Consider the following 21,203-nt stretch of genomic DNA (forward strand, 5'->3'; position numbering starts at 1 on the left):
AGAGCACCTAGAGCTACCCCGCGGACCTCGGCACCAGCCCCTCTTCCCAGCAGGGGCCCAGAGGCTGCCCCGGGCCTGCAGTCACGGCCACTGTCAAGGGCAGGCATCCGCTGAGGTCAGCTGGAGAGATTGCTGGTGGGACTCAGTGGGACGCCCGGGAGTACAAGCGCTGTCCGTCAGGGAGGGCGTCACCTTTTGGCCGTTTCATTTTCTGGAGCGCGGCTGTGATGGCATGTACTTTGCCTTGTTTTGTGTCACTTGCATGTGTTTCCCCGAGGGGCGCCACACAGCAAACTGCATGGTCTACTTCAGATTCCCGGCCTCCGGGACTCTAGGAAAGGACTTACCGAGAGGCCAGGGTGAGCAAGATGTAAAGGGAACTAGTCAGTGGAAATAGACAGAGAAGAGCTTCAGACAGGCCTCTCCTATCTCAATGCATAAAATTTAGGGCAAGACCTTGCAATTTATGGGCGGCGTGTTGTGCCGCCTCCCAGTGCTGGCGAGTACCACGTGGGCTGCCAGGCTTATCTGCCAGCCAAAGGGAGGATATCTTTGGGAAACAAAGAAAAAAAACCCCACTCACCCGTAATTTGGCACCTTCCCCTTACCTTCCCTTTACCTTCGCCAGTCTGGAGATGCATATAAATAGACCAGAAAGCCAGGGAGCATTTCTGCTGCTTTGCAGCTTGGAGCTGGTGGGAGCAGATGGGGAGGTTCGCCTTGTTGCTTCCGGGCTCAGGGCAGCACGGGAGCCAGCAGCACTTGGACCGAGTCCGGATGCAGCCCCGTGAAACGTCTAAGACGCGTGGGTGCCAGCGATGGTCCCATGGGCAGCTTTTCCATGTGTCCCAGTCGTAGGTCTTTCCCGACACTGAGGACGCTCTCCATTTCTTGCGTTTGTCTTAGGCAAAACCAGGGCACAGAAGTAAGTAACTTACCCGGATGAGCAGCCCATGTTCCCCTCACTCCCCAGCCAGCTCACATTAGTCAGCAGGTGAATGCTAGAAAAAAATCACTATTTTTCTTACTCTCTTTTAAAACATCCCTCCTTTTTTTCTTTTAAATATACTCAATGCTGCCCTGGCTGGTGTGGCTCAGTGTTTGAACCTCGACCTATGAACCTAAAACGGTCTCAGGATACAAAGAAAAAAAATGAAAGGAAGGAAAAGAGAAACTCTTTGCCCTTGTTAGGGTTTGGGGTTGGTAGGAAGATGATGGAATGTTGGTTGGAGAGTCATTTTTTTTAAATATATTTTATTGATTTTTTACAGAGAGGAAGGGAGAAGGATAGAGAGTTAGAAACATCTCCTCCTTTTTTTTCTTTTAAATATACTCAATGCTGCCTGGCTGGTGTGGCTCAGTGGTTGAACCTCGACCTATGAACCTTATAGGAAGCCCTGCTTGAAGACAGCTGCTGCCCTGGTATAGGCCTTGTCTCCTTTCTGGAAGATGGTAACCATGTTTCTCTCAAGGGTGGGGGTGTGGGGGTTACGCTATGGGAGTGAACCTGGTTACATTAGTGTGTCGCTTGGAACAAGTCCTTACTCTGTCTTGGGCATTGCTGAAGGCAGACATTGGATCGGATGATCACGTCATCTGACTAAGGGAAATGCATGTGAAAAAAGCCTAGCCCTACATGTGGTGAGCATTTTGTGTGTCTGTATTTAGTGTGCGTGTGTAGTACATGCCCCCGCCCCTTTCATCGGGACTCCTACCTGTCTCCTGGCCCTGCCTCGTCCCTGAAGGCCTGTTCCGCTTGCGGAGACTGAAAGGGATTGTTGCCATGCCAGCCAGTCTCAGATTTGGTCCAGGTATGTGTTACGTAAGGACCAGAGATCTGCATTCTCATCTCATTCATCATCTTGTTTTTTGGGTGGAGGCGAGAGCTGTAGGATTCTTGGAATTTCTCAGCGCAGACTCCTTTTAAAGGACTCCACCTTGGTCTCTGCCAGACTAATTAGCTTCCACAGCTTTCGTACACGCCCTGAGCCATACAGAGTAAGGCGGAGTTTATATGTCCTAGTGGGGGAGATGGCATGTGTGTAATTTTATTAATTGCTCATTCATGAGATGGTCTCAGGTCCTGGGCCAGGCAGCTGTCCAGCTGAAATTACACAGGACAGTGTGGTCTCCTACCTTAAAATCAAAGAGTTACACCAAGGTGGGAAGGGGCGCTGGAGATGGGCCGGAGGGGGGCGGGGCGTGGAGAGGACGTTTATGTCAAGTGATTTTCTCAGCCTTGGTCAGGGTAGGTCCAGGCCAGTGTGGAAGGAGGTTGGCAGGGGAGAGTTCTCAGTGGTGGACACCTGGGTGGAGAAGGGCAGGCTGGGAACACTGGGCCCCAGCTCCACACGGGGGCCTGTCGGGGCTGGCACTGGGGAGTCTGCTCTAGCCAGCAGTGCGGGGGATGTCGGCACCTCTCTTGGCAAAGCTCTATCTACCCCCCACCCCCAGCTTTGAAGTGGTGCCTGAAGCCAGTCTGCCAGCGTGTGAGAGAGGCCACACCAGGGCGTCCCCAGACTCAGCGGGAAGCAAACAGGGCTGCCTGGTGTGACGTAGCCCAGGGGCTGAAGGATGCTGGTGGTCCTGGAACACCCACCGTGCTCCCCAGGATGGGGCAGCGCAGGCGAGGCGGGCTGGGGCATCTATGCACAATGGCACCTCTGTATTCACCCTCCCTTTTGAGTTATCTATGTTAGGAAAGGCCCTATCATATCTGACTGTTTGTGTGTGTGGGTTTTTTTTAAAACATTTTAGCTCAGCCTCAGATGTATCGGTTCTGGATAACTTTAAAGCTGGTAATAGAACAAGCTGTGTTCACGTCTCCAAACAGAGAGTGGGCGTGCGGTTTACAGTTTAAAGATTGGATGGAGGCCATTCAAAATTCCCCTCCTGTTCTCCTTGAGAAAAAGTTGCAAGCTGCTGAGGGCGCACTCCTCCTGGGAATAGCCACGAGGGGTCCAGAGGGAGGCTATGCTATGAGCAGGGCTGACTGGCTACTGGGCCGAGGCCTCAGTGGTGTGGCTGGGCGGGTGGCGTGGGGATTCACTGAGCTGGTCGCCCTTCAGCTTCAGAGCCTGTGCAGAGGGTGCGTGGAGTCTGGCCAGGATGCCTCTGGCCTGTTGGCCGCACCTGCTGCCCGCAGATGGCTGCTCCAGGCACTGGCTGAGACTTCCTGCCCATGGAGCCACATCACTTGGCTCTACCATTCACTTGAACTTCAAGTTTATGCTTGTGGCTTTTTATAAAAAAATAAATATAAAGACATTATTGTTTTACTTTTTACAAAAGGAATGCACATGTTGAAAAGTTGGAAAATGCAGATAAGCATAGGTACATTAAAAAAAAATAACAAAGAAGAAACATCATCCATAATGCTGTGACCTGGAGATCCACTGTGAACACTTTGGTGTGTGTCCTGTCAGTCTCTCTGGCTCTGCCCACATTCCCTCATGATGTTAAGGACAGAGGAGTAAAGGGCATGTGTTGTCTTTGTGAAGTTCAGGGCTGCTGCTTGTTAATCTTATGTGGCTTTGGGCCACTGCTTCTACCTCTCCAACTCTCTATTCCATATCTAAGATTGGGACTGTATTTATACCAACTTCAGATGATCTTGTGAATACTAAGTGAGATAATCCATTCAACGTGTGTAGCCTGTGCCTCCCTAGTTACTACGGTTCTTGTTGTTTATCCTCATCTGAAGATATATTTATTGATTTCTAGAGAGAGGAAGGGAGAGAGAGAGAGAGACAGAAACATCAATGTTAGAGAGAAACATCTATTAGTTGCCTCCCGCACGTGCCCCATTGCAACCTGGGTATGTGCCCTGACCAGGGATCGAGCCCGCCACCTTTTGGTGTACGGAACAATGCTCCAATCAACTGTGCTACAAGGGCCAGCGCTAGATATACTTTTAAATATATATGTCCTTAAAATACAGGGTAGTAACAGTAGTTTCACTTGCATTTAACCAAAGACCTAATTAAAACTTGAAGTCACTGGCTTCTGCCCTGGAATGTTGCTGTGGCCTGAAGACATACAGAGTAGCAGGACTAGCCGAGCTACAGCAGGTGGTGTAGAGGGAGCTGGCTCCTTTTGGCCAGAAGATGCGGGATTGACAACTTATGCTTCTGGGATCTTTGAAAGGTCCTTTTGGGTGGGTTCAGTCTTCCTGGGTGGGGGCACCCATTGTTCCCTGTGTTCTCCTGAAAGCCTTCTCTTGCGTCAGGCAGAGAGGATCAGCACCATGGCTCGTGGCCTCCGTTCCATCCTTCCCTCCCAGGGGACATCTTCACCGTTCCCATCAGAAAAGGGGAGTATGTGGGTAGCCACTCAAGGCTGCTCCTCCCTGAGTTGGAAACACTAATGGGAACTCTCAGGAGTGTTACTTATTCACTGGCTCATCTCCCTGGGGGGTGGAGCTTAGAGACTCCCCCGTCCACTCTGCTTTGCTTTCGAACCTTCCTTTACTCTTTTTAGCAGCAGCACTTGGATTTCATGACACCGGGTGTGTTCATTTTCTCACTTGTTTTTGACTGGTGACTATTTTATTTCAGCTTCAGAATTCCTTTACTTAAGTTTTGGAAGAGTGAGATTCTGCATGGAGGTTTGTAGCATTTTAATGGAGACGTACCCAGCATCATTTTAAAGGATTGCATAATATTCTGCTGTATTCTATTATATTTCACTATCCTATTTTTGTATGGTGGGTGGTTGTCGGCGCTTTGCTAATATAAATCTAAATTTCTCATCACTTTTCTGTTTTGAGTTTCAGAATTCTAAAATGGGATGCTGGTTTTAAAAGGGCTGGTCACCACTGTAGGTGGCGGGAGGGGGACAGACATTTTTGAGGATGTTTAAAAAAAATATGTTTTATTGATTTTTTACAGCGAGGAAGGGAGAGGGATAGAGAGTTAGAAACATCGATGAGAGAGAAACATCGATCAGCTGCCTCCTGCACACTCCCTACTGGGGATGTGCCCGCAACCAAGGTACATGCCCTTGACCGGAATCGAACCTGGGACCCTTGAGTCTGCAGGCCGACGCTCTATCCACTGAGCCAAACTGGCTAGGGCTTTTTGAGGATCTTATGTGTGCCAGGAAGTACATAAATGGTCTGATTAGACTCTCACAACAATCCTGTGAAGGAAATGCCATTATTTCTTCTTTTTTTAAAATATAGTTTTATTGATTTCAGAGGGGAAGGGAGAGGGAGAGAAAGATAGAAACATCAGTGATGAGAGAGAATCATTGATCGACTGCCTCCTGCACGCCCCCTACTGGGGATTGAGCCCGCAACCCGGGCATGTGCTCTGACTGGATGGAACCCGCGGACCTTCAGTCCTCAGGCTGACGCTCTACCCATTGAGCCAGACCAGCTAGGGAAATGCCATTATTTCAGTTTACAGAGAAGGAAACTAGGGCACAGTTGTAAACTTGCCCGCTCTGTTTTGATCCCGGGTGTCAGTTTTATCTTGCTCTAAGATCCCTTCTCTTTCCTCAGACCACAGCTCCTGAAGTCACAGCTGAATTGAAAGTTGATGCATGCTTGGTGTTTTGATATCGTTTTAACACGTTACTACTTGTGAGCGAGCACCGTTCTTTTTCTTGGTTTTTAACTGAGAGCGAAGGTAACGAATGCTGGGCATGACTTCACTGGGGCCAGAGAACCATGTTATCTGTTCTTTCCTTCTGCGAGCGTAAAACGGCATTTGCAGGTTTTGTGAATTTCATTTTCTCTGAAAATGAGCCTCCATGCGTTCACAGGGCCCCTGCTCCAAGGCATGTTGTTACCTGCGTGTTCAGCCCTCAACTGCCTTCTTGCTCGGAACAGCCAGCCACTCAAAAACAAGGCCCATTATGTAATAATTCAGCCATAACAGCCCTTAGAAAATTACAGACTGCTCCATGCCAGTATGCGCAAACACTCTAATTAATGTTCGCTTCCTCCACAAATGGGCATTTTTCAAAACCTGGCTACAAAATTACATGTACCTTATTCGAAAAGTATTCCACAGGCCTTCCCAAGAATTTTGATATGTATTTAAAGGCTCCTGTTTGGGTCTCGGTTTTACCATCAACAACATAAATGGGTCCAGTGTTGTCTCATGTGTGTGGAATGCTTAGTGGCTCCTGGTGTTGTCATGGATATGTCATCTCAGCCTTCAGGAACCCTGAGAGGTAGGTGGGGCATTTCACCCCACCTTTATTTTATTTTTAAAATATTTTTTTTAATTGATTTCAGAGAGGAAGGGAGAGGGAGAGAGAGATAGAAATGAGATGAGACAGAATCATTGATTGGCTGCCTCCTGCATGCCCCCTACTGGGGATCCAGCCCACAACTTGGGCATGTGCCCTGACAGGAATTGAACCAGTGACCTCTTGGTGCATGGAGCAATGGTCAACCACTGAGCCACACTGGCCGGGCAACAGTTGAGAGGTTGTGACAGAGACCAGATGGCCTGCAGAGCCTAGAATCTTTAGTATCTGATACAGAAGACAAAGTTGTAGACCCCTTTCCTAGAATATGAAAGAGTTCTGAGAGTTGTGGTCTCTGACCCAGGCTCCTGGCTCCCCAGATAAGGTGCTGGTGCCTCGTATGAATTCCTGCCTCTACTGTGCTCCCAGGGATGGTGCTCCCAGCCCTCCAGCCTTATCTCCCCAGAGCCCAAGGCCAACTCCTTCCTCTGGGTGGTCTCTCCGCCTGGTCTCCGCTGGGGCCTGGATACAGGAGGCAGATGTGCTCACAGACGCGCTCAGCTGGTACCCGGTGCTTCTGGCGGCCCCAGACTGGAGACCTGCCTGTACTTGTGGGGCTTCCCTCCCAGCCGGTCGGTGGGACAGGCCTGCTTGTCTTTGCCCAGCCCCTTCCAGATGGCCCTGCAGGGAGCTCCTGTGAGCTGCCCCTGAGGACCGGGCCCTGGCGGCGGGCGTGTGCGGCAGAATCGCAGGCCTGCCCTCTATTCACAGGCCTGGCCCGCGAGCACGGCGCCAGCTCATTATAGATCTTTGACGTTTGCCAGTATGTGTGGGGTCCTGCTGCCTGGCCCACATGGAACCGCTTCAACTCCACGGAGCGAGCAGCCTCATTTCCGTGCTTTCCGTCCGCATTTGGACAGGAGCAGACCACTTAAAGGCCCTTTTTGTGGGGCTGGGAGCCCTTGATTTATTTCCTGGTCTTTAAGATACTGTTTATTGATCCGAGGCATTACAATCAAATCTGCTGCGGAAGAATCCGTTCCTTTTCATCTTTATGTTGTCTCCTAACCACTTAAATGGCTATTTAATGTTTTAATTAATTTGGCATGAAGCCTCTGGAAATGATGATGGCAGTTCTCATATATATAGTTTAATTCGGATATCAACGCCTGTTTTCTCTCTCTCACTTTCTCCCGTAAAAACATTTAAGATGTCGCCCAGCCGGGGTGGCTCAGCATGGACCTATGAACCAGGAGGTCACAGTTTGATACCTGGTCACGGTACATGCCTGGGTTGTGGGCTCAGTCCCCAGTGGGGGGCGTGCAGGAGGCAGCTGATCCATGATTCTCTCTCATCGTTGATGTTTCTGTCTCTCTCCCTCCCATTTCCTCTCTGAAATCAGTAAAAATATATTTTTTAAAAATGTGGTGTAACCCATAGAAACAGGTGTTTTAGGAAGGAAGCAAATCAGTGAGCCCAAGAGCAACTGGAGACCATAATCTGGTCCGAGATGCTGCCAGAGGTCAGGCAGCACCAAGGGGAAGAGTGCTAGCTCAGAGCTTCCCTGAAACTCGGAAATCCGTGCTGATAATATGGGGCACCATGGAGCATTCCAGAAATGAAACCACCATCCTGGGAGATCTTCATCAGGGCAATCGGAGGCACGTCCCACGGGCTCCACCATCCAGATGACGTCCTAGCCCTTGGTGACAGCCACCGGGCAGCAGAAGCAAGTAGCTCATCGTGTGTTTACGGAACTTGGCGTCATCTCGCGGTCTCTAAATATTGGCTTTCACAGCCCAGAGACTAAACAGTGGAACTTCTCGGAGCTTCTCTGAAGTATGTTACATGTCAAGAGTGACATTTTGACAGGGACGGATCAAACACTCTGTGATGTTTTAAAACCAGACCCCAGTTTTGTGTCAAATTATCCCGGATCGTTACCTTCTAGCCGCCTTCCTTGCAACTCCGAGCATGGATTTTCCTGTTCAGAAAAAAATCTTCATTCACCAGCATCCACACATTGAAATACCGACAGTAACCTTAAGCGTACCCACGCTTCACCCGAAAGGCCGCATGCCTGCAGAGAGGAATGCTGCATTGCCTGGAGATGAACACCATTTGTTTCTCACATTCAGGAAGTAAGAATTGAGGCTCATTTCCTCTCTACCCATTTTCTCCATTTCTCTCTTGTGAGCAGTTGCATTTTTCCTATCTGGCATTCACATATCTCTGAAAAAACTCTTCTCAGTTAGGCATAATGACAACATCACTGTAAAATAGAGTATGAGACGCTTGAAAATCAGCCTGTGATGGTACCTGTGCTGGTGAACAGGCATTTTCCCCTGCATGCGTTGACTCGGGCAGCCATGTCTCCGAAAGTGATGGGGTAATTTGATCGGCCGCTGTTATATAGATGATCTGTTAGCATAAGGCTTCTACTAAAATATTTACTACTTGTCCCCGGGCTGGCGCCCCACGGGGCAGGTGCAGCGCCACTTACACAGTGATGTGCTTTGTTCTACCACTTATTTTGTCTGCCCCCCCCCTTCCCTTTTCTGAAGCCACCATCTGCATTTTCCACTTTGAAGTACATTAGTTACTATGGAAACAGTGATATCATTGGTGGGGGCGAGGTTAGTAACATCTACAAGGACAGTTTAAAACCATTGTATTTATTGGTTTGAAATTTATACCGCACTTTGGGGAAATTGCGAGTCTGCTTGAGAGAGGGGCGTGCTTACGCTGTGCAGCGATAGCCAGGAAGATGCGTGTGCATGTAACAAAAATTAGCGTTTGAGTGTTTTTTAGGTTGCCAACGAAAATATGCCTGAACATTAAGAAAAAAAAAATACAAAGCAAACGAAAAGGTGGGGGATTGACATAATGGTTTCAACTGCCCCAGGCTCATGGTTACTGCAGACGCATAGAGTTCCCTGTGTACGTGTGGTTTGTATAAGTAATGGTCCATTTTTCTCCGATGAAAACACTGTGATAGGGCAGGTCGTTGGCTTTCTGAGTGACACCCGCCTTCCAGGAAGTGGCTGATTAATTTTGATGTGCAACTGAGCTCTTAACAAGACCCTTAAGAGGTGAGCGAGGGAGCCAAGTCCCCGGGAATGGAGCAGCCTGTGCCCTCGGCCCACAAGGGAACCAGAAGTGTGAGCCTTTGGCCCAGACTAGGAGATGCTTTTCTGAGCCTAAGCCATGTGATCACTTGGCCTGGCAATCTCCTAGTCATGCTTGAGTGGGGTCACCCTGGCCCCTCCCTGGCCAAGTCAAGTGCCCTACTTTTGGGGTCTCCTTTGCAGCCGACCCCGTCATAACTCCAAACCCTTAAGATCAGTGCCTTGAAGTATGGTTGCCTCTCACTGGGGCGTTTGGTTCCAAAGAAGCAGAGAGACTACCATTGTGTGGGTGGGGTATTACCCACGGACATTCCTCGGTTGCCTAGAAGGTAACCAGTACATTCAGGGCTCATGCTGTTAAACTGAAACCACGCGGAAGGCCCCTGAGACACTTGTCCCAGGAGAGGGCCCGTGAGGACTGGTGAAGTTCACGTCTGCCGTCTCACGCACACACGCAGGCCCTGCCTTTACCGAGTGGGATGGGAATACACCGTTCTGTTCTTTGAAACGTGTATTGTTGAAGCGCTGCACTGGCTTATCTTCGTGTTCCAAGCTCCCAGTCCTGGGCTGAGCGCAGGGACGGTGGTGTTAGGAAACCATTTGCTAAGCGAATGAATGAACGAGCAAGCAGAAAGGTGACATTTACTAACCTGGGACACCAAGGGGCATGTCCCACTGCCTCTCCCAGAGCCACCGCACGTGACTTTTCAGCCCACTTTGATTTTCCTGAGTCTGTGCAAAAAGTATAACTCCACGTAAACCAGTCAGTTCTGGGCTAGAAAACACTAGAAATTGGTTTGCAGTTAGCTATCCCCTGGCACCCCAAGGAGCTGTAGTAAATATCACCCGGTTCTTTAAGACGTGGTTGGGCTGTGCTCTCGGTGCCTGGTGAGCCAGGGAACAGCCGATGGGCCACCAGCCACGGCGTGGTCCAGGCCGGCGCCGGCCCTGTAAACAGTGGGACTAGCGGCGAGGCCCTGGGAAGGAGCCATGAGCTCCAGCCGGTCAGGTTCCAGGCGGGCTATCAGCTCATCTTAATCTGCAGGTTGCCAAATGCTTGGAGACCGGTTGTTAATAAAATAACCCCATCCCCACCCCCTCTTTTTTTTCACAGTTGGCAGGATGTGGTCTTGGTTTCACTTTCACCAGGTGCCTGTACGCGTGGTTCGTGAAGTTTGTCTTGACAGTAAAAAGAGAAACTTGGTAGCGAGACCCTAGAATCCCCTTTCTTTTTTGCCTTTTCTCTCCGTCGACTGAGGCTCTGTGGGGAATGGCAGAAACCCAGGCTTCTCAGCCCGTTTGGGATCTGAACGCCCAGTCTCTGCCTGGCCCTCCTGCTTCCGCTGCTGGGGCGTGGGTTGAAGGGACCGCCTCGCTTGGCTCACGGGGACGTTTAGAAGCCGCCACACAGTCAACATTCTGTCCCGTAGAATTTCCTCACCCAGAGCAGTCATTTCTGGAGGGGTTCCCCTTCTGAGTTATTTGCAATTTTTTTTTCTGCCATTTAGATACCTTTAACGTTGCTGTTGATGATAAGCACCAAGTTGTGATTTGTATCTCTTAATGATTACTAGTACTAGGATGGTGCTGTCACAACTATTCATACTCTCCTAATTATTTCTTGTGTTTTACTGGTTTGTGTTTAGAAACTTTGGTGCCAAGTATGTGTTTGTGTGTTGTTGTTTTTTGTGACTCCAGGTATTTATTATTATTATTTTTTTGTTAATCTTCAGCCAAGGATATTTTTCTGTTGATTTTTAGAGAGAGTGGAAGGGAGGGAGGGAGAGAGAAACATCAATGGGAGAGAGACACATCCATTGGTTGCCTCCCACACTGCCCGGGCCAGGGCCTGGGATCAAGCCTCCAAACCGAAGTACGTGCCCTTGACTGGAATTTGAACCTGGGACCCTTCAGTTTTCAGGCTGATGCTCTATCCACTGAGCCACACTGGCCAGGGCTGAGCTAACTCTTCTTATCAGCTGGGAAGCTCATCTCTTGCGCTCCTCTTTTAATTAAGATTTGCTTTGCACCCTCCCCCCCTCAGTTTTCCCATCAGGCCAGGTCTGCCTCCTATGGGCCCTGGCTCACCATACCTGCCCTGGACGAGGATCTGTCTTCCCTGTGGGACGAGTGTGTGCAGTCCTCCAGTGCCTCCTGCCCAGGAACTCAGCGTGACTGTGAACTTGGACACGGGATTGGCCTCCTTAGGCTTTGCCCTTCCAAAGAGATGTCACAGGCAGGCTCCCAGCAGCAGTTGTTTCGCAGCGTGACCATATTTGTGCGCTAAGTCATCCGGGTGCAAGGACGCCTGTGGCTGTGTTCTCAGGACCTCACACCCAACGACATCAGAGTCGTCTGGCTCGACTCCAGACAAGAATTAGGATGAGATGTGACGGTGCTCTCTGATTCTCTTTAAAGGTTGTGAGGATCAGGGATGGTGGGTATTTAATGAGCCCCAGCAAGATGACAGGTGCTGACAGCACCTAACATCCTTCATTTCCAACCCGGCAGTTATATATTCTCCTTCAGGGCCCGGAGCGTGGAGGTCAGGGCTCCGCTCACAGCTGACAGTGTGGCTGAGGGGAGAAGGACAGGGTTTCTGCGTGTGTCCGTGTGGTGGCCAAGCCTCGCATTCCCAGGGGACGCCTTGCCGGGTGTGTGGCCCTTTATGGGATGGCTCAGGAGGCAGGTGTCTTTATCTGTCAAGCGCCCACTTCCTTGGTTCTGGCTTATAGACAGGCTCAGAAATGCTTCGAGCCCAGCTAGTGTGGCTCAGTGGTTGAGCATCAACCTATGAACCAGGAGGTCACGGTTCAATTCCAGTCAGGGCACATGCCCGGGTTGCAGGCTCCATCCCCAGTAGGGGGCGTGCAGGAGGCAGCCAATCAACGATTCTCTCTCATCATTGATGTTTCTATCTGTCTCCCTCTCCCTTTCTCTCTGAAATCAATTTAAAAAAAATACATAAATGCCTTTGATTTCATAGTTAAACAGAACAGGGCACAATATTTTGTTTTATTCTTCAGTATTCCTTTCTCTCATTTAGAATATTGTCATCCCTTTCTCTCCCTTCCCCCTCCCTCCACCATTGTCCTCAGAGTGCAAGATGGCTCGAGCCATTACCTGAGTGTGTTTGGCCCTCCACGCGCCCCTGCCCATTCCGTTCCCCCAGCTCCAACCCTAAGGCTTTTTAAGATCCTCTTGTCCCGCCTGGCCCAGACGGCGGTGGCAAACCCTGCGCCCCTCCGCCGGCCGCACTGTCCCCCATCCAGTGACATGGTACCGCCTGAGTACACGGAGCTCTGTGGCAGCTGCCGCCACACAATGCTCATCTCATCCTGCCGCCTCCGAATGGCCTGGCAGCTCCGGCCATTTAGAGCCCAGCTGGTGCCCGGTTGCTGGGTCACCCTGCAGAGGCGACGTGCCACTTCGGACTCATAAACAGGTTTTAAGCCTTGGCCCTTCTGAGGGCCTGCTGCTCTCACCTCGTCTTCTGACTGTCTCGTGATGAAAGGCGTGAGAGGTGGCCACGCAGTTTAATGAAACCAGGCGGGAGGCCGCTGCCGCAGTTTTAAATAGCGGCCCTGCCTCCCGAGCTGTGTGCCCTGCACAAGTGGCTTCGTCTCTCTGAGCCTCTCTCTCCGTATCTGGGAATGGAAGGCAATAATTCCCGCGCCACACAGTGCGCGCCAGGACTTAATGAGACGATGTTTGTGGAGAGCGCCTCTTCCAGGCCTTGGCAAGCCAAGGGGCCCGGCAGATAATTAACTTTCTTCCCTTTCTCAGCACCTAGGGTCCCAGGCAGGAGGAGAAAAGGCCAAATCAACTTCAAGACATGCTGTTTTGCTCTGAGCACTTGGCAGGTTTCAGATACGCTTCAGCCCAAGTAAAAGAACTTTAATTACGCCCTCGTTTGCGGTTTGGTTTGGACGGTTATTAACTGATTCGAGAAGACTGCCCGCCCTCTCGCTGCTGCAAAGTGAAGGGCTGGCCGGGAGTCAAAAGCGGATTCAGTCCTTTCTCCTGGGACTCCCTGTCCCCCTGCCTTGGACACAGAGACGGGGCTGGCAGTGCCATCTGAACGGGGTGTGGTTCAGGGACTGGCCTGTTGAATTAGTGCGGGCGGCTCATTGCATTCTCTGATGCATTCTCATTACATCTTCAGCGTGTGTGTGTGTGTGTGTGTGTGTGTGTGTGTGTGTGTGTGTGTCTCGCCCCTGTGCATACACTTGCTGTGCTCTGTGCTTTCCATTCACTTAATTTCACTGTGTGCTTCCAGTTACACAAATGACAAACGCTTGCCTATGATTTGCAGCAAACCGCTACCTGGCGTGTTTAGTGTGACTGTAGTCACACCGCCTGGATCCGGTCTCGGCTCCACCTCGTATTCAGGGACCCCAGGCATGAGAAACCTTAATTTCTTTATCTGCAAAGCAGCCGAGTGACATTGGACTGGAGGAGGTTGCCTGTGATTTGCAGCAAACCGCTACCTGGCGTGTTTTGTGTGACTGTAGTCACACCGCCTGGATCCGGTCCCCCTGTGCATACACTTGCTGTGCTCTGTGCTTTCCATTCACTTAATTTCACTGTGTGCTTCCAGTTACACAAATGACAAACGCTTGCCTATGATTTGCAGCAAACCGCTACCTGGCGTGTTTAGTGTGACTGTAGTCACACCGCCTGGATCCGGTCTCGGCTCCACCTCGTATTCAGGGACCCCAGGCATGAGAAACCTTAATTTCTTTATCTGCAAAGCAGCCGAGTGACATTGGACTGGAGGAGGATTAATTTGCAAAAGTGCCTGCTTAGCACACAACCTGCTTTAGAATAAGTGCTCAGTAAAAATTGCTTGCATTAATATTAGTAGTAGGTAATGTCTGAGCATTTATGATAGGGGTGGGGAACCTTTTTGTCTGCCAAAGGCCATTTGGATATATATATATATATATAACGTTATTCGTGTGCCATACAAAATCATCAACTTAAAAATTAGCCTGTTACATTTGGTTAAGCATTTAATTAACTCACCCCTAATGGCTTGGCAGGGCCAGAGCAAATGATTTCCAGGGCCTCCTACGGCCTGTGGGCTGGAGGTTCCCCACCCCTGATTTAAGATCACAGAACAAGTATATTGTTGCTAAATGAATGTTGTTGGTTCTCTGTACAGCGATTCCTGTTCTTCCCTGACTAAGGTAGTAACATTCGCGCTGCGACTCCGTAGATAAATATAGTTCTGTGTTGTCACAGGGAGGGACTGTGGGGTCCTGCTGACTGTGGAAGGGCATTTGCAGCATTTTGTGGGGTTCACAGCCCCATTTGCCTCCCCTTAGGCTGTAACTCATTGCTCAGCCCTGGTTGGGGCATGTGCATGAGGCAACCAATTCATGTGTTTCTCTCACATCGATGTTTTTCTCTGTCTTTCCCTCTCTCTTCCACTGTCCCTAAAAATTAATGGAAAAATATCTACAGGTGAAGATTAAAAAAAAAAAAAGGCTGGACCCCTCACCCCCTGCTTGCATCTCAAGGGTCATCTTGTCTCAGAACATCCCTTAGAGACAGACAAGGCTCTGTCACAGCTGCATCCCAGCTCACCGTCTCTGGCTGCCCATACTGCTTCCTTCCCTCCTTTCCATGGGCTTGACCCCTAGAATACGCCTTCGTATGGTAGAGTGCCCATCTCTGAGTTTGCCTTCTAAGGAACTCAGTCAGTGACATTAGATGTTGCAGGAGAAGAAAAGTTTTTCCTTCTTCCCTTTTAGGTTCTTTGGACGTCTAATAATTAAACTGACATAAGACAGAGTAACAGGAGAAAAAATAATTTTAATTTCATTCCTACAGGAACCCAAACCCCAGAGATAGGAGATTCCCTGATAGCCAGGCAGTTGAGGCTCACATGCCATCTGAGCTAGGAGAAGGGGTGGGGCCTGCGATTTCAAGGTGAGGAAGAGCAAATGTTTTGTAAACAAGGGTTTGCCCTGCCAGGCACATAAGTCTCTCTGATGTAAAGAGTTATCTTCTTTTTCTAAAATATGTTTTTATTGATTTCAGAGAGAGAGGACAGGAGAGAGAGAAACATCAATCAGAGAGAGAAATATTGATCAGTTGCCTCCTGCATGCTCCCCAACTGATCGGGGATTGAACCCGCAACATGGGCCTTTGTCCTGACCGGGAATCAAACCAGCGACCTTTCGGTGCATGGGATGACGCTCAACTGAGCCACACCGGCCAGGGCCAAAAAGGTTATCTTTGATAATGGCTCTCATCCTGGCTCAGGCCTCCTGTCTAAATTCTTTTAGGCAGTTAGGGAAGAGGTAACCCTTCTTGAATCTGTTGGATCTTGACTGTTTTCAGCTTGAAATAACCCACATGGAAAAATGGCACATACCTGGGGGCAGGGGGCTGCCCTGATCCCCATTAATACAAAATTAGCCGCTGTCCTTCAGGGTGATGTTACGATAAATTTTGGGGTTCTCTTTTCTACTGTATATAAATCTCCAAGTTAACACACAGCTTCATAGAGTCCGAGATCCAGGATGGGGCAAAAGTATGTTTACAATGATTTATAATAATAAAAGCATAATATGCTAATTAGACCGGACATCCTTCTGGATGACCTTCCGGACGAAGCCGGGCCTGCGAAGGAAGCCCAGATCCCGGGTGCCTGCTGACGGCCAGAGGGAAGCCGGTGCCAGAAGCCAGGGGAAGGAAGGCCTACTCTTACGCAAATTTCGTGCATCGGGCCTCTAGTTAATAATAATAAAGAATAAACTATATTGTGAACTTGCAACTGTAAACCTTCTTGTCCCCCACGCTCTATAGTCCCTAGCAAAAGCAAACTCAGGGATGTTCCCCCAGAGCAGGGTTTGTTTGATGTGTGAGGAGCCCGAGAGTAAATGCTTTGGGCTTTGCGGGCTATTGCTCTCTCCCGAGCCCTCAGCTCCACTTGCAGCAGGAAGGCTGCCGCGGTGACTGAACAGATGGGGTGGCTGTGCTCCAGTGCAGCTCTGCTTACAAAGTCAGGTGGAGCCGGAGTGTTGGCTGGAGGGCCATCGCGCTCTGACCCTTGGCCTAGAGAGTGGAGCCACCCTCGGGTCAGTCCTTAAACAGTGTCCTAGTGTCGCAGCGAAAGGACAAGCTGCCTGCCACCGTCGTCCCTCTGACGCTGGTAGGGTCTGATTTCTAAATCCCACAGCAGCCTTACAAGGGGCTCAGATTTCTGTCTCACAAGTGAGGTAACAGGATCCAGGACGGGCGTGCCTGGTCTTAGGAGATGATGTTCCTGGAGGTGAGCGTGTGGATGTAGCCGTGAGTCACGGGAAGCATCGGGGCAGAGGTTTGAGTCGCTGTTTGCAGAAAAGCACCCCAAAGGCGGAACTGACTGCAGACCCTCAGAGCCCAGAGGTGTCTGCAGGGGCCCTGCCCCGCACCACACGCTCTCAGCCAGGTGTCAGGGAATTGTCACAAAGGCGGTAGACAGACCTGTGAGCGAGGCAGAGAGCAGAGAGTCCTTGCCCATTGAGGCTTAGAGGAATTTTCCCATCAGCCACCTGAGTGCAATGAACAATAGAAGGGGCTCATTTAAGGAAAGCCTTTCTCAAGATCTGTTTGGTGAGGAGACAGCCTTGTCATCATCTGAGAAAAGATGGTTTAGGCAGCCTGGCCATCATGGCTCAGTGGTTGAGCGGTGACCTATGAAGCAGGAGGTCACGGTTCGATTCCTGGTCAGGGCACATGCCTGGGTTGGGGGCTTGATCCTCAGTGTGGGACATGCAGGAGGCAGTCGATCAACGATTCTCTCTCATCCTTGATGTTTCTCTCCCTCTCCCTTCCTCTCTGAAATCAATAAAAATATATTTAAAAAAATCAAGATGGTTTAGGCAGAGGGAGCAACAAATTGTCTGGAAGTTGGGACTGTGTTTGGCCTATTTGCAAAATCGGAATGAGGCCATTGAGGTTGGAAGGGTGACACAGGATTGTGGAGGACTGAGCTTGGAGAGGAGGCCTGGTGGGGTTTCTCACCTTGAAGCCTGTGGTCCGGGGTTAGGGTTTTGTTCTGGGTGCCATGGGAATCGTAGGACGATGATAGGCGATGCCTGCTGTCCTTCAAGTAGCTCTTTAATTGCCTGGGTGGTGGGGAGGAGCAGTGCAGGGGTGGGGACCTTGGTGGCTCGGACACAGACGCCTGTACAGTTGGGATCCACTAACGTAGAGCCAACGGAACTTACTGATGGATGGATTGGGTACATGCTGAAGGTCACAGAGAGGGTTTTATGCGCCCTCCTCCCCGAAGGTAGCTAGACAGTGAGACTGGGTGTCTGGCTGAATAAGCTCCCCTCTCCTCCACCCTCAGGAGGCTGCCGGGAGCCTTGTGATCCCAAGGAGGGAGGTTAGAGGCGTATAAAGCACACAGCCCCAGGCACTGTTTCTCTGACTTCACGGTGCACATCACCTGGGGATCTCATTACAATGCAGGCCGGGACCAGGACTGCGAGTCTGCATTTCTGAAATGCTCTCAGGTGATTTCAGCGATGCCTGCGCTTGCGCCAACTTTACCCAGCCAGGACTGGTTCCCTATTACACGTTCCTGCCCAGAGGCATGAAACAGGGACCCCCCGGTGCCTGTGTGTCTCGGGAGCCAGCTGTGGCTAGCAGGGTGCCACTCGAGAGTCAGAGACACGAGGTGGAGGCTGTTTCACTGGACCCCATGGGCATCCTGGACTGTGGCTGGGAGTCCTCTCCAGGGACTCACGGAACTTGCTCCCTGCTCCTTGCCTGTCCTTTGGGGACAGAGCTCCTCGGCAATTATTTCACAGCCTGTAGCAGTGTAGGCAGATCTCTTCAGTCTCAGCAAGTATATATGAAGGGATGTGATTTACATGAAAAAGGAGCCTTTAAAGCAAAATGACCTGTGGGCAAGGAGGCCTGTGACTTCCAATGTATAAGCCGAACTGTGTTATTAACACAATTAACACAACGCATTTACTTGGTGTTTTGGGGTGGGGGTGGGAAAAAAAATATTAGGCAGGGATGACCTGTTTCAGCAGAGAAGAAGTTGGACTTTAAAACAGGGCCTCAAGAGGTGGGGTGGGTCCGTAATGAAAAGGGAAAGGAAGTGAGAGAGGTTTAATATGATGCATCCCCCCTCACCCCCCCAGCAGGGCATTTAGTATAAGCGAGACCTCTTCCCAGGCTGTGGCATTTAGGGCTGTTAGGAAATGCATGTACTCCCCTTGTCGAAGGGGCTGGCTCAGCCGTATTGATGGTCCCGGGCCAGCACACGATGCTTTATGGAGGCAGGATTCCATACGGAAGCTTTTTGTAAATGAAACCAACGTTTGATTACTGGGAGAAAATGACTGTGACTTTTCATCTGGTTTTCTCGGCCAATGCCATTGATTCATGGTGCTTCTAGGAGCTCTTAATCATCGGGCCCATTTCATTTGCTATGAGCTATGGAAGCTATTTTCTTGACTCCTCCAGTCTAAACATTGAGGGTTATTGTACTAAGCTTGTACTCCGGCTTTCTTCTGCGTAATCTTTTGATTTCCCATGTGCTATGGCATTTGTCATTACAGGTTATTAAGCTATCATGTGGTATTTTGCATTTTTATTATGTTCTTCACCTCTAATAAGTGCAGATCTTCCCTTTAGAGCCCTCATGGCCCATGTCACCAGTGCACAGAGCGAAATGCTGTCAGCTCTCTGGTCCTGAGTTAGGCAATAGCCACTTTCTTTTTGTTCTTTAAGTATGTTTAAAATGTTTTTATTGATTTCAGAGAGGAAGGGAGAGATGGGTAGAGAGAGATAAAAACATCAATGATAAGAAAGAATCATGGAGTAGCTGCTTCCTGCATGACCCCTACTGAGGATCGAGCCTGCAGCCGGGGCATATGTCCTGATTGGGAATAGAACCTCCTGGTTCATAAGTCGATGCTCAACCACTGAGCCACACTGGCCAGGGCAGAAATCTCTTTCTTCAGGCTGTGCATTTTTGTTGACTGCTGAGGAAATCATTTAATTCCTATTGTTCTTGAAGTTTCTGTAATAAAAGACACCTGGCACCCCATAAATTGTGAACTGAAAAATAGTCTGAAGTTTTTGTGTGAAAGATACTAACCACAAACTATTAATAATACAAACTTTCTGATGTAAAATGTAGAGCTTGGCAACTGAGTGGAAGAAAATTGTATTAGTTGTACCCGGTAGAGATGGGGAGTTTTCGCTTTTCTCTGATGGACCCCTGAGCTATAGAGAAAAATCAATCACGAGATTTATAAGTGGGAAACAAGTAAATTTAGAGTTGTTGTTTTTTTAAAGAAGAGAATCATAAAATGCTACTACACATTCTGGTAGAATGAATTGAACATAAGATTTCATTAAATATAAAGAACAATAAAAAAAAATGTTTCTGATGCGCTTGAGGGCCGTTCAGGGAAGCGAGTTTTGGGGAGAATAGATTGATGAGAGAGACTAAGAAACAGGGTGTAGAGGGGAAACAGTCTGAGAAAGAGGCAGGAAATGACAGAGGCAAAGAGAGACGGAGGCCTGCCTAGGGAAGGCCGGCTGAGATGCCCACTCTCAGGGCGACCGGAGGAAATGATGGTGCTTCTGTTAAAGACACGGGTGCGGACGAAGCTGGTGGGCTTCAGGGTCCCGCTGCAAGGATGCGCATGCGCAACCCCCGGCATAAGGGCAGACCCAGCGACGAGGTTGCACAGGGCTTGCCCCTCATTTGAACCTGTGGCGACTGCGAGGCCAGATCTGCCACCTGCATGCTGCACAGGGAAAAGGCGTACAGGCACCTGAAGTTCACAGCTCGTGTGCAGCTCTCAGAGTCGCTCATGGATTCCCTGGGCCCCTCCCCCCACCCCCTCATGCACACTGATGCCATCGGTGAGGGCTGGAGTCCAGAGCCAGGTCTACATTAGAGAGTCTCCATATAATTCTCACTCGCCTTTAAAAAAAAAAAAAATGGTTGTGAAGTTACACCCAGGTATCTGTCATGTGGTCCTCCTACAGGCTAACCAGAGATAAAGCGACCTTGACCCGCCGACCTTGAGCCAGGCCAGCGATCTGTTTGCCACCAGGGCACTTGCAGGAGGTGCTGCTGTGTCATCTGCTGGTTCTGCAAACTTGGGCTCTGAATTCGAAAGTGATGTCTTGTGTGTCCCTTTCCCCTGTGCCTTGAGTTACTCAAGGGGCGGCTGTTCTGATGAAAAACAAACCCACATAAGGTGCCTCGTAGGATGAAATTGTTGCTGCGGCTGCAGGGAGGGGCCCGTGCTCCCTGGGCTGCCTGGGTCGAGCCCCTCCCCCTTCACTGCAAGAAGACAGGTCCTTGGCCCATCAGAGAAGAAGCTGAAAGGGGCTCACACGTTACTTTCATGGATGAAAGAAAACAAACTTGCATTCAAGTTGTGCCTGGAATGACTTTTTCGTGTCAGCAACAGGCGTGCCTCACACGCTTGTTATAAATGGCCCGCGTGTTTATTACAGACACATGGGTAACGTGGTTTCCCATGTTATTATTGACAGAGCCTGGGGCCAGGCCAGCCCCCTGTGTGTTTGGTTCAAGTTTGATGGGAACCAGCTATGCCCATCGTCTGTATATTGCTGCTTTGTGCTGGGGTGTGTGGAGTAGTTCCTACGGAGACCATGTGGTCTGGAAGCTGAAAATATTAACTCTCTGCCTCTTTCAGAATAAATGAGCCCCCTCTGTTCCAGACCCGGGGGTCCTCTGTGTGGCTGCAGTTTTTTTTTAAAATATATTTTTATCGATTTCAGACAGAGAGGAAGGGAGAGACAGAGAGTCAGAAACATCCATGAGAGAGAAATACCAATCAGCTGCCTCCTGCACACCCCCCACTGGGGATGTGC

At 49.9% G+C, this 21,203-nt stretch overlaps 1 protein-coding gene across 1 annotated transcript in view; it reads left to right on the top strand.

The window, feature by feature from the left end:
- The window catches only part of SLCO3A1 (solute carrier organic anion transporter family member 3A1), a 157,680-nt gene that overhangs the window by 11,477 nt on the left and 125,000 nt on the right, over positions 1-21,203 (top strand). Inside the window, exons 2-3 of the mRNA XM_015569118.1 lie at positions 9,850-9,912; positions 13,047-13,052. Coding sequence (XP_015424604.1) covers positions 9,850-9,912; positions 13,047-13,052 — 69 coding nt within the window. The remainder of the gene's footprint in view (positions 1-9,849; positions 9,913-13,046; positions 13,053-21,203) is intronic.

Source organism: Myotis davidii, unplaced genomic scaffold (assembly GCF_000327345.1).
Source record: "Myotis davidii unplaced genomic scaffold, ASM32734v1 scaffold164, whole genome shotgun sequence".
Taxonomy (NCBI): domain Eukaryota; kingdom Metazoa; phylum Chordata; class Mammalia; order Chiroptera; family Vespertilionidae; genus Myotis; species Myotis davidii.